The 19,245-nt window shown below is 45.4% G+C and overlaps 1 protein-coding gene across 1 annotated transcript; it reads right to left on the bottom strand.

Annotated features, from left to right (window-relative positions):
• Positions 1 to 934: 934 nt before the first annotated feature.
• Ccs (copper chaperone for superoxide dismutase) lies at positions 935 to 19,203 on the bottom strand. The gene is made up of 9 exons (XM_052762323.1): positions 19,035 to 19,203; positions 18,668 to 18,740; positions 14,332 to 14,469; positions 13,565 to 13,742; positions 13,078 to 13,138; positions 7,177 to 7,254; positions 7,003 to 7,106; positions 6,724 to 6,897; positions 935 to 6,281 (listed from the first exon to the last, which is right to left on the bottom strand). Exons 1-8 carry the CDS (start codon positions 19,071 to 19,073, stop codon positions 6,741 to 6,743), a joined length of 828 nt encoding a protein of 275 aa, XP_052618283.1. The 5' UTR covers positions 19,074 to 19,203; the 3' UTR covers positions 935 to 6,281; positions 6,724 to 6,740.
• Between the last annotated feature and the right edge of the window lie 42 nt (positions 19,204 to 19,245).

The following is a 19,245-nucleotide window of genomic DNA, read 5'->3' as shown; positions in this document are numbered from 1 at the left end:
TGTAAATGAGATAAACTGAGTTTTTCACAGAGATTCAACCAACCACAGATTGAAAATATTCAAGCAGAGTGGGTGTAAATGCAAATACAGTACTCAAGTATGAATTTTTTGGGGGGTCGGGGCGGGTTTTGAGACAAGGTTTCTCAGTGTAGTTTTGGTGCTTGCCCTGGATCTTGCTCTGTAGACCAGGCTGGCCTTGAACTCACAGAGATCCTTGTGCCTCTGCCTCCCAAGTGCTGGGATTAAAGGTGTGTGCCACTGATGCCCAGCAAGCATGAACTTCTTAAAAAATAAATGTAAAAAAATCTTGAGGAAAAAATGTGTCCTATATATAGCCTTTGTCCTTGACATTGTTCCCTAAGCCATGCATGCTAATGTTTATGTGCAAAGCCATTCATTTGATTGGGTGTGATAATGATTTAAAGAAAAGCCTCCTAAACTGTGAGTCAAACCTTATATGGGGTCACACAACAATGACCAAAAAATCAACTCAAAATCATGAGTCAGGCTATGAGTGGTGGCACACACCTTACCCCCAGTACTCAGGAGCAGCAACAAGTGGATCTTGTGAATCTGAGGACAGCCTGGTATATATATAGCAAGTTTCAAGCTAACTGGGCTACACAGTGAGAACCAATTTTAAAAAGTGTGTGTGTGTGTGTATGTGTGTGTGTGTGTGTGTGTGTGTGTGTGTGTGTGTGTGTCTGTGTGTTGGGGGTGGGTAGGAGGTGGGACTGGAGAGATGGTTCAAAGTTAAGAGCATTCACTGCTCTTCCAGAGGACCCCGGTTCAGTTCCTAGCACCCACATGGTAGCTCACAACCATCCCTAACTCCAGTTCTGACAAGGGATCAGATAACTTCATCTGAGCTCTTTAAGCATCAGACACACACAACATTCATACACAAAACAATCAAATTATTTGCATACTAAAATTGTTTTAAAATAAATTTATTTATAATTCATTATCAGTAGTGCTTAATTTGAATACTTATTTTATGTACCTTTATACAAGGGGCCTCATGGAAAAAAATTAAGATGAATTAAGGCATATTGGAGAGGTGCTACAGAAATAGCTCAGAGGTTAAGTTGCCCTTACAGGGAATCCATATTTAGTTCCTAGTACCCGTATGGTTTTTCACAACCCTCTGTAACTCCAGTTCCAGAGGTCAAATGATCTCTTCTCGCCTCCACAGACACCAGGTATGCATGTGGCACACAGGCAAACACATTTTTTCAAATCTGTTAAAGTATATGGGAGAGCCAAGCCTGGTGGCACATGTCTTTAATCTCAGCACTCAGGAGACAGGGGCAAGTGGATCTCTGTGAGTTTGAGTCCAGCCTGGTCTACATAGCAGCAAGTAGAGGGCTACACAGTGAGCTACACAGTGAGATTCTGTCAAAGAAAGTATTTGGGAGGAAGAGCATGCATAGGTTCATTGCAAATACCTTACCATTTTATGGCACTTGAACATTCATGAATTTTTTTTAACGTTTCATTGTAATTTATTTCCCATTAATTTCTTTTTTTTTTTTTTTTACAAAGAAAAAACATTTAATTGGGGTGGCTTACATTTTCAGATTTAGTCCATTATCATCATGGTGCAACATGGTGGCATTCAGGCAGACATGGTTCTGGAGAAGTAGCCGAGTGGCTTACATCTTGACTTGCAGACAACAGGAAATGGTCTGTCTTACTGGTTTGAGCATATATGAGACCTCAAAGCCTACCTCCACAGTGACACTCTTCCTCCAACAAAACCACACCTACTCCAAAAAAGCTACACCTCCTAATAGTGCCACTCCCTTTGGGGGCTATTTTCTTTCAAACCACCACATTCCACTTTCTGGCCCCCAAAGGCTTGTAACCATATTATAATGCAAAAAATGCATTCAGTCCAACTTCAAAAGTCCCCATAATCTTTAACAGTCTCAAACTTATTTAAAAGTCTAAAGTTCAAAGTCTCTTCTGAGATTCATGCAATCTCTTAACTACAATCCCCTGTAGAATTGTGGCTCTGCCTCTTCTTCAGAATCGTTGGTACATTATTCCATGAGAAAGGAAGAAGCAGAAGCAGGGAACAGGGTTCAGGCAGCTGTGGGTATGACAGAGACAGCCCTCTGGGAGATGACTTTGTTGAAGCAGCTCAACTTTATTCCAGAGTCTAAGGAATATATAGGGTTAGGAAGCCTGGGAACAAACCCTAATTTGCATTAAGTGGCATGCTCTGTCATAAGGCTTTGTATGTAGCTGCAGGATCCTATAGCAGAGCTCCTAGTACAAGTCTTAGTTACCACATGTGCAGCAGGAAAAAGGTTTCCAGCAGGACACTGTGTCAAGGGTCACCCTAGAGATAAATCAGTCATCCAGGCTTAGAGACAGCTTTCAGATAACGTCAGTCCTCTGGGCCCAGAGACATTCTCCAGATAAGGACAGGTAGAGAGCAGGAAGTCTCTTGGAGGCAGGGTCGGGGGTGGGGAGTCCCCATATCATTGAGCTTTGGAAAAAGCTGCCAGGCCATGATAGACCAGCAAGGCCTTCCAACATAAAATTGAAATAAAAAAGATCACACACTTCCAACATATAATGGCACAGGATATACATTACCATTCCAAAAGATAGGGAAGGGAGCATAGTGAGGAAATACTGGACCAAAGCAAGACTGAAAACTAGCTGGGCAAATTCTAAACTCTGCATCTCCATGTCTGATGTCAAAGTGTTCTTCAGAACTCCAACTCCATTCAGCTTTGTTGACTGCAACACACTTCTTTCTCTTGGGCTGGTTCCACTCCCTGTTAGCAGCTCTACTCAGCAGATATCCCACGGCTCTGGCATCTCCAACATCTTGGAGTTTCCAAGGCAATCCAGGCTTCAACTTTACAGCTTCATGCAATGGCCTCTCTAGGCCTCCATTCAGGGACACCCCAGATACATGCCTGGCCTCAATGGTTTTCCTTACATGCAGAGGCAAATTCCATATTCCATTTTTTCTATCCTTAACTCCAGAACCACGTAGCTGAAGCTGCCAAGTTCTGCTGCTTGCTGGGGCTGGAACCTGGTCCCCTTGTTCAATTATATCTTCACCAGCTTTCTGTTTTCCTTCACTGTCTAAGCTTGGCTGTCCTTGAACTTGCTCTGTAGACCAGGCTGGCCTCAAACTCAGAGATCTTTCAGCCTCAGCCTTCCAAGTGCTGGGATTAATGGTGTGTACCATCACACTCAGCTCTAAGATTTTCTTTAATTCCTTTTCACAAGTTGGAAACTTAGCTGGGTGGGATCTTGCCCTGAGGTCACCAGTCCCTTTATTCCATTTCTTAATCTGTTTATCTTCTTGAACACAGGATTTAGCTCCATTCCACTTCCTGGTGCTCCTTTTTTCTTCAAATATTTTTCCTTGCTCAGCTCGCTCTTTTTCACTATATGCCTTCATTAGAGTTAAGGCTAGTAACCACACAACAGAGTCAATACTAGGCTGGTTTGAGGTATCCGCTACCAAGGGAATTATTCCAAAGCTCTTCACTTTAGACTTGGGCAGCCTTTTTGGACAAGGGCAAAGAGCAGCCACATTCTTCACCAAACCATCACAAGAACGATTTCTAGGCAACATACTAAAATTCTTCTCCTCTGAAACATCTTGAGGCAGCTCCCCCACAGTTTAAATAACTCTTAGCATCACTGTCTTTTATGCCCCTACTAGTATGGCCCATCAAGCAGTGCTTAAAGCATTCCACTGCTTTTATAACCCAAAGTACCAACACCCAAATTCCTCCAAACAAAAGCAGAGCATTCATGAATTTTGATAATCTATGAGGGCCCAGAATCCAAACCATGTGAATACTTTAAATTAATCATTAATGTAAATGAAATGTGTTTTTCAGCTACATTTAGTGACTCACTTTACCTCCAAGAGTCCCACACACAAGAGTGCATGCAAGTGACCAGGAAGTAGGGAAAGGGGTCCTAGGCCCCAAGCTTCAAAAGATTGGTGCCCTGGACCCAAGGGGAGAAATAAAACCAGCAGAACAGCCAGAAGGAACAGGGTCCAAGGCCTGCCACTGCAGTAACCTTGAAGCAGGAAAGAGGTAAGGCCTGGGAATTGGGAGTGGAGCCAGGAGGCACAAAGTCAAGGCCAGCTATAAAAACCACTGCCCGGTTCTAAGCAGGTGGCAGAGGGGACAAAGTTTGTGGTCTTTGTCAGCTCACCCAATCATGAAAACAGCTTTGTCAGGATGAGCAAGCCTGATGTGGCCCACAGAATGCTATTGGGGACAGAATAGATAGTAGGGAGCCTGAATCTAGGACCCACAGCCATTTCCCAGTTAGCAGCCATCTGCCAAGAAGAGACCTTCATTGGGATTCCCTCAAGTACTCCATGGAGTCTCAGGCTCATAGCCACAGCTTCCTTAACCTGTACATCTCAGGTTCTGTGCCATGCATTATTTCTTAATTAGGCAGAAAGCAGGGCATGGTCATTTTAGCATTTGGGAGGAGAAGGCAGGAGGATCAAGAGTTTAAGGTCATCCTTAGCTATAGAGGGAGTAACCTAGATTATAAGAGTACGAGGCTAGCCAGGTCTACAAAGGATGGCTAGGGCTGTCTCAAAAAACCAAAAAACAACAACCAAAAAAAAAAAAAATTAAAAGTTTAGGAGAGCCGGGCATTGTGGCACATTCCTTAATCCTAGCATTTGGGAGGCAAAGGCAGGTGAATCCCTCTGAGTTTGAGGCCAGCCTGGTCTACATAGTGAGCTCCAGAACATCCAGGGCTATATAGAGAGATTCTATCCCAAAACAAACAATATATTCTGGGAGAAATAGAAATATATTTTAGTAATCTAACTAATATGTATAATACAAAAAATGATCTATAAGATAGTGTGTAAAAGGGCCAATGATATGGCTCAGTGGGTAAAGGCACTTGCCATGAGAATCTGGCAAATTGAGTTAGAATTACATAAAGACAGGAAAGAACCAACTCCACAAAGTTGTCCTCTGACCTCCACATGCCTGCCTTGTCACAAGTGTATGAACACAGTAATAAAAATAGCCACATGCAATAATGCATAGTATATTGTAATATGTAATTATGATACACAATATATATTATGTATAAAAATATTATAACCAGACATTTATGCATGATCCTCTTTATAACCAAATAAAAAAGGCATAAGGTTCATGAAAAAAAATATTAGATTAACTGAGAGTAAAAATGGGGGCTGGAGAGATGGCTCAGCAGTTAAGAACACTGGCTGCTCTTCCAGAGGTCCTGAGTTCAATTCCCAGCAACCACATGGTGGCTCACAACCATCTATAATGTAATCTAATGCTCTCTTCTGCTGTACAGACATACATGCATACAGAGCACTCATATACATAAAATACACAAGTAAAAATACGTAAATATTGTGCCACACAAACTTGAAGACCTGGGTTCGGATCCCCAGGATCCATATAAATGCTCAGGAGATGGAGAGAGGAGGTTTGTGGAGCAAATTGGCATAGCCAAATAAGCAAACTCTGAATAACTATGGAAGACAATGGATGTTGTAGCAAGAGATCTCAAAGAGCATTGCATCTGGCTTGAATTCCAGAATGTTAGCACCTAGGCTTTGAACTGCCTTTTGTAATTGTCTTTTGTGATTGTTACCTTTGTTCGAAGTGTTTGATTATTATCTGAGTTCTTCCTGAAGGATTCAGAGCCTTTGCAAAACTTAGTTATGAGATGACTTAGAAAACCAAGATGTCTCATAGCTAAAAATTGCTTGGGCAAATGGTTCCTTCAAATAACTTCAGATAAGAGGTTTTGGTATTTGGAAATTGTCTTGCTAAGAGGTGTAAAGTGTGTAACAATAAAAGAAGGTTTTTGTGAAGCAATGGGTAGTCAGTTCACCAGAAGCCGGCTCCTCTGCTGCTCTGCTAAACCAAAATTCATCTTGGAGTGACCCTAATTCTTCCATGGGCCCATGCAAAACAGAACACCAACAGGATGTCAACTTCTCCTCTCCACATGCATGCACACAGCCATGCATACCACATACACATACACATACACACAAAAAGAGTAAAGAAAACAACTCAAGAGGTTAAGTGTTCAAAGGGGAAGGGACATGCATTGCAGGGGACAAAGGCATACCTCGAATCCCAGGACAGGAGGCAGCTGGTCATACCATGACCCGATTTGGGGATTGCAGGGTGGCCAGATTCTCCAGCAGCTCTCGGGCTTTCTCTAGGCATCTGCCTCATTCCTCTGGCTTTTTGGCCTGGCTTTTTTTTCTGATACTTAGTAGACAAGGAAGAGAAAAGGGCCATTGTTTCACTGTCCCCATCCACAGAGAAAAGAGATCTAATGCTAGATCCCAGATTTCTTGGAGACACAGGCCCAGGTTGGGTCAAGAGTTCTTTTAGTTCTATTCAGTAGTAGTGAGGGACTTAGGGAGATCACACACAAACATGTAACTGCTATGGCCCTTTATCATGACTCCAAGGAAGATAAAGAATACTCAGGATATATATATGGACTTAAAGTTATTTGGTACAAATTCCAATGGGTAGCTCTGGATGCAGACAGCAGAGAGACTCTACTCACCAAGCCCATTCAAGGACACAGAGACACAGAAACACAAAGTGCTATATGAAAATAACAATTTAATTTGCTAAGAATACAGCAACCTCTACCCTGTTCCCTCTGCAGATAGATGCTCAGCCAGGGGGACAAAATAACCTGAGATGAGGCCCTGATCAGAGGTGAGCAGGGGGCTGGGGTGAGGAGTCTTTTCGGCCTTCACCAGCAATGGGCCTGCCTCGCTCCTCCCAGATAGTGAGGCCATCACAGGAACAGATCTGCTTGGGGTTCTGGAAAAGGCCAGCAGAGCGTGCGATGATGCCACAGGCCAACCTGTGGAAGGATGTATGGTCAGCATGGGCCTTCTCTAGGCCTCCTCAGGGTTCCATGTGCCCTACTGGCACATCAGTGCCTCCTGCTGTGGGTGGCAAGACTCACCTCTTGCCAGAGTTCCCTGTGATCTTGGATAAGGGATGGTTTCCCCGGCCCAGGTCATCTTCTCCTTCATCAATAACCACGCTGCGACCAATCACATCCCACACCTTTGAAGGGAAACAACAGTCTCGACTCCACTGTTCTTCGAGGAGGGTCCCCACATTCTTCCCATCTTACCTTCAGGTGTTTATCCTCTATCCGGAAGGTGGATCGGCCGTCAGCCTCAGCCAGGATGTTGCCCAGATCTCCCCGGTGCTGGAATGAGGCCCCACAGGGAAAAGAAAGTTACACAGTCACGGCTGGTATCTTCTGCTTTCCCAGCACCTGATTCCTCATCCCATCTCCCCAAGCTTCTAATTTCCTCCTGCAGGTGTCATTTGGAAGGACTCAAAGAAGATCCTGGACACTCCCTTCCCTGGGAGTGAAATCCTGGGCAGAAAGCCACCATGCTGAAAAAAACCAGCATTCTCTGTTAGACTCAACTTCTTTCCCTACGAACCCGTTGTCTACCTGGCTTCCATTCCCAATTAGCTAAATTCCTGTTCCTTCCTAAGCCCAAATGTCCAGTTGCTCTGGAAGCCCTAGGCAAGCCTCCATTCCCCAAGGCTTAAGTTGGCTATGTTTGGCTTTTCTGACCATCACAGTGACCAGCATTACTTTCCTGGCTCCCAGCCTCAAGGAACAAGAGGGAAGAAATATGAGTGGGCAAAGAGATGGCTTTGCCCACGTCTCCCTTGAAAAGTCACAGAGGCTAGGGAAATGGCTCAATGGTTGTTATGCAAGTACGGACCAGAGCTCAGATTCCCAGCAGTCATGTGAAAGCTTATCACATGACCATAATCCCAGTGCTAGGGGTACAGAAATAGGTGGGTCCTGGGAGCTCACCAGTCAGCCAATCTAGTGAAAACAGCAAGCATCGGTTTCTATGAAGAGACTCTGTCTCAAACGAATAAAGTGGAGAGCAATAAAGAAAGAAACGGAAGTCAACCTCTGGCCTCCACACACACAGGGACAGGCCTCCCCAGACACAGGACACACACACAATGTGTGTGTACTCCCCAGTGAAGACATTCTGCCGGGTATAGTGAGCAGTGTACACACTCCCCACTTTTAAAAGCGTCCAATATGAAACAGAGCAAGGACAACAGATACTGAGTTTTGAGGTGACAGGACCCAAGTGGTGAGCCACAGAAACCTACATCTGTGAAAAAAAAAAAAAAAAAAAAAAAAAAAAAAAAAAAAATCATTTCCAAACTGATTCACGAGCAGACGCAATGCCTAGGTTGGAGTGAGCTGGTTCCCATAGTCTCACAGCTGAGCAATGAAGAATGTCAGTGGCTTCTCTGGTCATAGTGGCCCACACCTTTAACCCCAGCACTTAGGAGGCAGAGGCAGACAGAGCTCTGTAAGTTTGAAGCCAAGCTCGTCTACACAGAGAGTTCCAGGACAGTCAGGGCTACACAGAGAAACTACATCTAAAAAATACAAAAAACAAACAAACAAAAAACGAACAAATAAACCCCCCCACTCAAAAAAACAAAAAAAAAAGACAGTTGGCTTCTATTTTATCTGATCTAGAGAAACAGTTGGCAGGCATCTGGCATTTTTTTTTGTCACACTGCCATATGCTAAAGAGAGTTCAAGGTGGGGAAGATGAAGAGGACCTTGCCAACTGCTTCTGGGGTTGAAGAATAAGCCGGGCAGAATGACTGAGGGCATGACCTTAAAGGGGGTCAGGGAAAACAGCCTTTTCAATCCCTCCCCAAGAACTGGTCAGAGAGGCCTTCAATGCCACCCCAGGATGCTGGGCCCAGCCTGTATTTTTAGGTCCTAAGGAACCAAGAAGGGTTTCCACATGGTGCATGGCAAGGCTCCTTTATATGTCAGAGGAATCCCATAGTATAGTAGAAAGGACTAGAGAGAGTGAGAGGGGAGGGAACCTGAGAGAGAGACTGTTAGCAGGTATGCAGGAGACAGCCAGGCTTGGATGTAATTTCCCATGCTGACTTTAATTCCATCTGGACAGGCCAGGTGCTGACACCCAGAAGAAACTTGCTGAATACTGTGCTGTCTCCACTACTCTACTCCACTCTTGCTCGTTTTTAGTCCATTTTCTGGAGAGATGGCTCAAATGGTTTAAAATCCAAATAATTTTAGAGTCTTATATATGCTACATATATGCTCTACAAACAGGCTACACCCATAACTTTTTGGGTTTTATTTTTACCTTTATTTCTCTCTCTCTCTCTCTCTCTCTCTCTCTCTCTCTCTCTCTCTCTCTCTCTCTCTCTCTCTCTCTCTCTCTCTCTCTCTCTCTCTCTCTCTCTGTGTGTGTGTGTATGTGTGTGTGTCTGTGTATGTCTGTGCATATTGAAGTGAGACAACTTACAGGAGACAGTTTTCTCCATCATGTGGGTTTCTGGGTCAACCTCAGGTTGTCAGGATCAGCAACAAATGTCTTTATGCCATTTTGTTTTTGTTTTAGAGATGGGGTCACAGGTAACTCTGAGTAGCCTTGAACTTGCTAGGCAGCCAAGGCTGGCCTTAAATTCCCAATCTTCCTAACTCAGCCTCCCCAATACTGGGATTACAGACATGTGTCACTATACCTAGGACAATTCTCTTAGTTTTATTTCCTTGGTCCCTTCTGATCCCATCCCAAGTGGGGTCGGAGGGCGAGGACACAAGTACCATGGTAATCTTTGCCTTTTAGGAACATGCCTGCTGTCGTGACTTAGCTGGTTTCCTCTGCCAGATCTGCCACCCCCAATCTCACCTCGTCCACACGGAGAGCTCCTCATCCTCATCCTTCAAACCCAAGGAGGCAGAGACCCTACAGATGCCCCTTCCTGTATTCACATTCTTTATGATTTACTCACTTTGGTGTGGACTGGATCAAGCATCATTTCCTGGATTAGATTAGAGCATGGATCTGACTTCCATGTTGGATGCCCTCTCATCCTCTTACTCACGTGTCCTGAGAAACACCAGCTGCTGTGTGGTGAGCTGCTCTACAGAGAAGCTCCTGTGGCAAAAGACTGATGTCTGGCCAACAGCCAAGGCCTGCCAACAGCAACACTGACTGCAAGCGGCCAATAGCCATCGGGGAAGTGGATTTTCCCATGTTGAACTCCATGACTGAGCTCCAAGAGACTTTGAGCCAGAGGCACCCAGGTTTCTGCCTCAGAGAAACTGGGAGATGATAAATGCTTGTCATTTTATGACCCAATATTACTGGCATTTAATTCCAGTCAACATAACTTACATACTGAGCAGAAGCATGGCATTATGCAATGGACCAGACAAAAGAACAGTTCTATCCCACCTCAGAGCGGGAGGAAAAACTTTGATCATTAGAAAAGTATGGAGCTGTCCAAAGTCCAACGATGAGTTACATGCATTAAGAAACACACAGGCTGCTGGTGGTGGTGGTGGTGGTGGTGGTGGTGGTGGTGGTGGTGGTGCACTCCTTTAATCCCAGCACTTGGGAGGCAGAGGTAGGCAAATCTCGGTGGCCAGCCTGGTCTACAGAGTGAGTTCCAGGACAGCCAGGGCTACACAAAGAAACTGTCTCAAAAAACTAAAAAAAAAAAAAAGGAGAACAAGACAAGACAGACAGACAGACAGAGGCTGTGAAATGCTTTAAACCAGCATGTCTTATTATGTCCGTGGATTTTGGTAGTGGTGGTGGTGTTTCATTTTGTTTTATTCTAGAATATTTTCTTTAAAAAAAAATTTTTTTTGAGACAAGTCTTACTATGTACCCCTGTTTGCCCCAGAACTCACTGTGTAGACCAGGCTAGATTCAAACTTCCAGTGCTTGCAGTGGGAGAAGCCCTCAACCCTGGGAAGGGCTTGCTGGGAGGTGCCCCACCCCCCCCAGTAGCAGGGGAAGCTGCCTGAGAAATGGCTCCTGCAGGAGGAAGGGAGAAGTGGCAGCTTCAGAAGCCGCGGTGTAATTCTGTACCACTCATTGGATGCCAAATTTTGTTTTTATCTAAGTTGTTCTATTACCAATAGAGACTCAGGAGTCAGATATTGGGGTAAAAAACCTGCTAGATCAGAGAAGCAGCAGAGGAGCAGCCTGCTGAGCTTCCTTTTTGACCAGAGACCCAGCAAGCTTGTCTCTCCACATGCCCCAGACCAAAAAGACCAGGAATCTCCAAGCCTTTCCTTAGCATCTTCTCTGTCCGTGTCCCTGGGTCCTCCGTACTTTCTATGGCTAATTCTAGTCACTGGCTCTGCCCCGTGACCCAAGGTTAATCTTATTAACACAGTCTCGTAGTTTCACAGTGAGATCAAATATCCGGAAACACTATGTATCCCTAATTGGCCTGGTCCTCACTGGGTAGACTAGGCTAGATTCAGACTTACAGTGCTCTGCCTTCCTTTGCCTCCCAAATGCTAGGATTAAAGTGTACCCATGATGGCCAGCTCTAAAGATTTATTTTTATTTTACTCATATTTATATATGTCTATATATGTGTGTACAGCACATTGTGTATGGGTGTCTGTGGGAGCCAGAAGAGGGTACTGGATCCCCTAGAGCTGCAATTACAGGCAACTGTAAGCCACCCAACATGGGTGCTGGGAACTGAACTCGGATCTTCTGAAAGAAAAGCATGCACCCTTAACCACTGAGCCATCTCTCTAGCCCCACAATTCTAAAACATTTTCATACTTTACTGGTTGAGCACTCCTAACTAAAAATAACCTAAACTCTTATCAGTCTTAGAATTTGTAACATCTAGATGTGGGATCTGTAACAGGAATGCTCAACTTGTATCACAGTTCCATGGGATTGGGATGCCCAGCTTGTACCATGGTTCCACTGATTTTTGTGCCAGGAAGTTGTGGATTGACATCAAGACAAAAAGCAGGGCACAGGGACTCATGCCCGGCATCTCAACACTTAAGAGGTAGAGGAAGGAAGATCAAAACTTCAAGGTCATCCTGGGTTACAGCCTGGACTACTTGAGACCCTACCTCAAACAAAATAATAAAATGATAGAAAATTAAAACAAACTCTGGAATCTTGAGAGGATCTAAGAAGGAACTGGGGGTTTTCCAGCTCCTGGAACCAGAACTCACCTTAGGCCTTTATCTCCAAGTACAGGGTGGAGACACACTCCCCTGAGAAAGGAGGTTCTAAGAGATACGCAACAGAGCACTAAGGAACATAAAATCTCTGAGCAAAAAAGCAATGTTCTTGTGTTGGCTAATTTTGATTGTAAATTTGGTTGGATTGACAAATACCTAAGAGATATGTAAAGCACACTTCTGGATGTGCAAACCATGAGGGCTTTGATATAATCAATGGATTAATCCCTTGATACATTCATGATAGGTTGGCATTACTGGGAGATGGTGAAGGGTAGGAGATGGGGCTTGACTGGAGGAAATAGATCCCTAGAGAAATGTTCTTTGGGGCAGTATCTTGCCTGTCCTCTTCCTGTGACCCTTTTCTCTGTTTTCTGGCTACCATGATGTGAACTGTTCTCTCCACCATGACCTCCTTGCTCCACCATGACCTTCCTGCTCAATCAAACAATGGAATAATTACAGTACAGATACAGTCAGTTAAGACAAAGATCACTAAGGCGTCAGGAAACTCCCTGAAGACAGAAGAAGAATTCTACGGTGGAAAATGAACCCCCAGTGTTACTGGAAATGCAGCTCAACGGCAGAGCACTTAGCTAGCATGTGTGTGGCCTTAGGTTCCATGCCTAGCACCAGAAGAAAGGAAAGGGCTGACGGAAGAGGGGATAAAAGGGGCAAGGAAGGAAGAAGACAGGAAAAGAAAGAAGCCCCAAAGGTTCCTGCCAAGAGTATCTTTCTACGCAACCACAGAATTCCCTACTAGACTGTGAACTTCCTCGGGGCAGGCACTGGGTTGTACTGTATTGTATCCCTAGGACCTTGATCACAAGAAGCATCAAGTAAAGTTACTAAGCTAATCAATCAAATGAGGAGAGACCCACACACAAAGCAATCACAGTCCAAGACCCAAGAACTGCCTGCCTACCTCTGAGTCCTGGATTTTCTCTATGCCCAAACCCAGCCCAAACCTACACTTACCCGATCAGTGTCCTGAGGGCCCCCATGAGATGCTCCATCAGGGTTAAAATGGTCCCCACAGCTAAGGATGAAAATTAGCAAATAGGTATCCAAATAATAGTGTCTAGGCCCTCTCTCTGACTACCTTTATTCAGTCACTCATTCATTCATTCAACAAACAGACCTATTCTATGCCAGGATTTGGGCAAAGAACATAGAAACTAGCACATGGATTATGCCTTCCTTGAGACACAGAGGAGTAAAACAACCAATCATCTTACAGAAGACACCGATAGACACAGGGCCTCTTCCTTCCCTGTGTTTTGGAGTCACCCTCTACCTCAGATCTTGATTCCAATCATCTGAGGCTTTTCATATGCCACTTAACCTCTTTAAGCCTCAGTTTCCTCATCTGTACACTGGGCCTGTGTCTATATGCCCCCACTAGAGTACTTTTGAGGACAGAAAGTGAAAGTGTGTAGCTACAGGGATGTTACAGATGACTTACCTATTACAATCCTTTGTGAGATCCCCATACTGATGGACATGGAATCCATGCAGCCCAGGCTCCAGGCCATCAATGGTTCCCTCAATCAGGCAGAGCTCAGAGGTCAGCTGTAGGAAGCGGACCACGCCCTGTATGGCATTACGGCCCTCCAGAATGGCTACTGCTGCTCCTAGGTTCTCTGCAAGGTATGAAATGCTCACTGTCTTTCCATCTCACCCAGCCCCTGATGGACCAGCCTGACTCCATTTTAAGAATAAAAGTCATCTGGTTACAAGGTCAAAATAAGTTCATTCCTGTTTTCTGTAAAACTTGGGTTTGACCATGTATTGATCCATTTTCTGGAATCTGACATGTTCTACACCCTCCACCCTGACCTTCACCTTGATAAGATAAAATGTTCTGCCAAGTTACCAAAAGCCTTGGAACCCTCCTAGTCTTGCAGTTTTTTGGGGGGGCTATATAAGCCCCACTTTTTCTTATGTTCAAAGCTATTTGAGAACCTCGCTTTAGGGAGATAGCCCTATCTAACAAAAAATAAACCTTGCTTAATTCGACTAAAGAATTTGGGTCTTTACTCTTGTTCCACAGGATTAACAACCTGTCCTTTCAGCACCTTGGACAGGCAGGGAAGGAATCTCACATAACTTTCATAATCCCCAAAGTCAATCCAGCCCAGTCCTGAGACTCCTGTGGTTAGATTTATACCAGTTCTTGCTCCAGCCCTTCAACCCCAGAGGACAAGGCCAATACTATAAGCAGTCACTCACGTAACTGGCTGCTGCCCATGCCCTTGAGTACAGCCTGTCTCCCTGTGCTTTCCAGGAGTGCTTGCACCTCCTGGCTGGGAAGAGTGGTCTGCACCAACACCATTTGGTTCTCCAATTGCACCTCCACACTCTGGACACCTGGTAGAGACAGAGGGAGAGGTCAGCAGAGGGCTGGCATCACATGGTAGCACAACATTTCCCCATCCTCATTTTTACAAAGCTTCACATGGCCAGAGGTAAAACCTGGGAGCTTCCTTCTATTATTAAGAACTTAGGTGTGGTATTTTTGTGAGTCCCGTGTATGTCTGTAATGTGAGGAGTGGAATTCAAAGGCCTCTCACACACTAGGCAAGTGCCCTATCACTCACTGAGCTACACTCCGGCCCATTTTTTGAGTTCTTATTACATGTCAGATATTATCTTACTTTTTAGTTTATTGAGGTAGGGTCTCACTAGGTAGCCCAGACTGGTCTGGAATTCAATATTTAGCCCAGCTTGGCTTTGAACTTGAGGTGAGGTGATTCCTCTGCCTCAACTTTCTAAATTCTAGGATTACAGGCATGTCCCACCATACCTGGCTTATAACTTTTGAAACATAGAAAATTCTTTTTTTTTTTTTTGGTTTTTTGAGATAGGGTTTCTCTATGTAGCCTGTCCTGGATCTCGCTCTATAGACCAGGCTGGCCTCAGACTCACAGAGATCCACCTGGCTCTGCCTCCCAAGTGCTGGGATTAAAGGCGTGCGCCACCACCGCCTGGCAAAAATTCTTTATAAAAAATTTTTATTAAAAGTGGGCTAACCTGGAACCTATATATAAAGGTGGAAGAAGAGAACTGACTCCTCAAAGTTGTCCTTTGCCCTCCATATACACGCTGTGACATGGGTGTCCCCCACTAAGCAAATAAATAAATCTTAAAAGTGGGCTAACTATATCAGCATTATTAATAACGGCTGAAAGCTGAACATTACCCAAATGTCCATCAACTGCGTGACAAGATATGAAGTACAAACACATGCTGCAGCATAGATGAGGGTATCATTCTGCTACATGCAAACCAGCCGCAAATGGCCACATGGAGTATATGGTATCGACAGGAAATAGATTAGAGGACGGTGTGTGTGTGTGTGTGTGTGTGTGTGTGTGTGTGTGTGTGTGTGTAATAGGAAGGTGATAGAGGATACAAGATTTCTTTAGACAGTAATGAGTATACAACCAATAGAGATGCTGGCTGCATAGCTCACTGAATGAATTAACTGAACTGTATACTTCAAATGGGTGAATTTTGTAGCATGTGAATTTTAGCTCAACAAAGCTGTTACACACACTAAGAAAGAGGGGACCACTGCTCCATCCCGAGAGCTGACAATGAGCACGTACCACGAACTCAGTCTCTGTGTTATTTAAGATTTATTTATTATGTGTATGAGTGCTCTGCCCACATGTATATATGTGCACCATTTGCAGGCAGTGCCTGCAGTGGCCCTAAGAGGACCCCTGTGAGCCACCATGTGGGTGCTAGAAACGGAACCCAGGTCCTCTGCAAGAGCAGCCCATGTTCTTACCCCTGTGTCATTCCTCCAGCCCATTAAGCCCTTTTTGATGCGTTTTACCTACATGGCTTCATTTCATATTCACAGTAACCCCGGGAAGTTATCTCTGTTTTACAGATAAGGAAATCAAGGCACAGAACAATGAAGCAATTTATTGAAAGTAGGTAAATTGCAGAACTGCAACTCAGTCCAGGGAGCCTAGCTACAGAGCAAAAACAATGAACCCAAACCTTCTACTCACCCTAAGAAGAGCCCCTAGCCCAGGCTTCCTAGGACTCCCCCAACGCCCCCCCCCCACCTCCGCTGAGCAGTCCACCTGCACTGACTACAATCCTTTGTATGTTTTGGAATGGTAAGAGAAATCTAATGCAGGAGCCATTCCACTAAAATAGCACACTCTGGCCAAAGCTTTTCCAAGATATAGTAGGGCTTGCTACTTCCTATAAAGCATTCTTGCTGGAAAAACAGACAAGCAGGGCTTCAGCTGGACACAGAGCAATTTCAAGGCTTCAGTGGGTTTCTTAGGCATCAAAAAGAGACTTCTGATAACCATGTTTTCTGGTCTGAGTAAGTGAACCAGTTTGGCTTTCTCATAGCTGGGCAGGAGAGTTTCAGTGTACAGAATACACTGAGCGAGCGAGTTGCCCAAGGCCTTGGGAAAGAGAGCCTTACTCTCCTCCCTGGGGCAAATGGGAGGAGCTCCAACTTCACATCTGCCCTACAGTAACTGTGGCCTCTCTTTTCTCCTCACCGAGCCCTACCAAAGCGCGGCTTGGCCATACTCCAAGAGCCACCTGTCAAACAGAACCTCTGCTCTGCTGGAAACACTACCTTCTTCTGGAGCAGACTGAGCCAGGAATTTAAGAGGGGATAGTCACAAAGCATTCTGCTCTGTCCTTCCCACATCAAGAGCACAGTGTCAGCTCCTCCTGGGAGTTCTTGGGTCTGGGAATCCACCCTATGCCCAGGCCAGGCTATCAGAAAATCTTATCTGCTGTATGTGCAAAACACATTCAGGCCTCAGCACTTATCCTAGACACCTCTCTTCTCCTTAGCCTGCTCAAGAACCCTATCTATGGGCTCCCTGTTTTCTTTGTTGACGCCTTAGTACAGCGGTTCTCAACCTTCCTAATGCTGCAACCTTTTAATATAGTTCCTCATGTCGTAGTGACCCTCCAACTATAAAATTATTTTTGTTGCTACTCCATAACTGTAATTCTGGTATTGTTATGGATTGTAATGTGTAAATATCTGATATGTGACCCCTGTGAAAGGGTCCTTCAGCCCCCAAGGGGTCACAATCCACAGGTTGAGAACCATTGCTTTAGTATCTTGCCAAGGTGGTTTTCCTTTTCTTTTCTTTTTTTTTTTTTTTTTTTGGTGTGTATACATGTGTAGTATGCACGCATGTGTGTATGCATGCTCCAGAGTCTGGGGGCATATACTAGGTTGGTGCATATGGAGGCCATATGTCTTCCTTGGTTGCTCTCTTACCTTTTCTGTTGAGGCAGTTTCTGTCACTTGAATCAGAGAACACTGATTTGGCTAGTCTAGCTAGCAAGCTTGCCCTGGGACTGCAGGTGGGCTGCCACCCCTGTCTGGCATTTACGCAGGTGCTGGGAATCTCATACTGATGCAGCTAGCACTTTTACCAGCTCAATCATTTCCCTAGCCCCAGCAGGTAAACTATTTTTGGCACAAGATTGACAGCTGGAAGCAGAGAAACAACACCACCAAGTTGTCCTGTGACCTCCACATGCATAACCCCCCTCCCACAAACACATCATGTACAAATTCACTAATAATAAATTTAAAAAAAATCAGTTCCAGGCTGGTCGTGGTGGCACACACCTTTCATCTCAGCACTAGGGAGGCAGAGGCAAGCAGATCTTTGTGAGTTGAAGGCCAACTTGGTCAGGACAGCCTGGGCTATGTATAGAGACCTTGTCTCAAAAAAAGAGAGAGAGAGAGAGAGAGAGAGAGAGAGAGAGAGAGAGAGAGAGAGAGAGAATCAGCTCCCCAGTCTCCTCCTAGCACACCACCTTTGCCTCTAGGCCTTTCCTCTCACAATCCCCTGAGATTAACTGGGCGCTCACTACATGTTCGAGACTTGCATCAACGAATTCATTCTTCATGACAATCCTGAGTTATGAACACCATTCAAACACTGCAGAAACAGAGGCATAGAAAGGAAGCATGAGCCAGGCAGCGGTGGCACACGCCTTTAATTCCAGCACTCGGGAGGCAGAGCTAGGCGGATCTCTGTGAGTTCGAGGCCTGCCTTGTGAGTGAGATGAGATCCAGGTCAGGCACCAAAACTACACAGAGAAACCCTATCTCGAAAAAAAAAAAAAAAAACCAGTAAGAAAAAGAAAGCCAGTTTCCAGTGTCCCGAAGATGACTCTGCCTTTCATCTTTCTAGTTGTGCCAGGCTGCAAACTTCCTGGCTTAAGCTCCCTAAGTGGGGCCAAGACTGCTGTTTGCTTTACCAGAACAGCAAGACCTCAGGTGTCCCTCAGACCGCCCTCGATAGGAGGAGCTATACACTCCGGCTGGCTCCTGAGGCTCAGCGGGCGGGACAGGCAGAGTTAGTAGAGAGAGCTCTGGCAAGCCAAGCTTGAGGCCTGCACTCTAGGCCTCTAGGCTGTGCCCCTGGGTCTCTGTGTGACTCTGAGGAGTTTCTTTTCGTTCTCTAAGTATCTCTCTGAATCTGTATAACGGGAAGAAGGCCAAACATAAACCTTTGGGCTGATCCTTTATCAGAAAGCTTTATCCTGCTCTTACCTGTCACCCCTTGCAGGGTCTTGTGCACCGCGTCCACACAGCTCTGACAGGTCATCTGCACTGCAAACTCCAGCTGTAAGGGAGGCAGGGCTAGGTACATGTCAGGCATTATCCTGATTCACCACCTTCCCTAGGATGACTCTGGGCACACGTCAAACATGACTTCTGTTCAAATTCCTTCTTCATTATCTCATGAGCATTCCAGGATGGTGGTCTCATCGTCCCACACCCACAATGCGAGAGGCAAACCTATCCTCACCCGGGGATTTCATCCCTCCCCAGGAGCCTGCTCTTTCCTGGCTTCCCAAGATAACGAGCACCCCAAGGGCTGAAGTTATGCGAGGCTTCCCACGAAGCTTCTACTCACCGCGCACATGGTCCCACCGTCCCCGGAATCCGACGCCATCTGGGATGTAGTCAACTGCCTGGGCAGCAAAACAACTAGGGTCCAGAGACCAACACTACTCAGTCTTGTGGGGTGGGCGGAGCTTCAAGAGCCACCCTTTGCTCCACCTCCTTGGCGCGTGCGCATGCTAGGCCTAGGCCTACCGGCTGCGCAGGCGCATTGATGCCATTGG

The sequence above is a fragment of the Peromyscus californicus genome, unplaced genomic scaffold (assembly GCF_007827085.1).
Source record: "Peromyscus californicus insignis strain IS unplaced genomic scaffold, ASM782708v3 Scaffold_4__1_contigs__length_199733344, whole genome shotgun sequence".
Classification (NCBI taxonomy): domain Eukaryota; kingdom Metazoa; phylum Chordata; class Mammalia; order Rodentia; family Cricetidae; genus Peromyscus; species Peromyscus californicus.
This window is presented reverse-complemented; position numbering and strand designations above follow the sequence as displayed.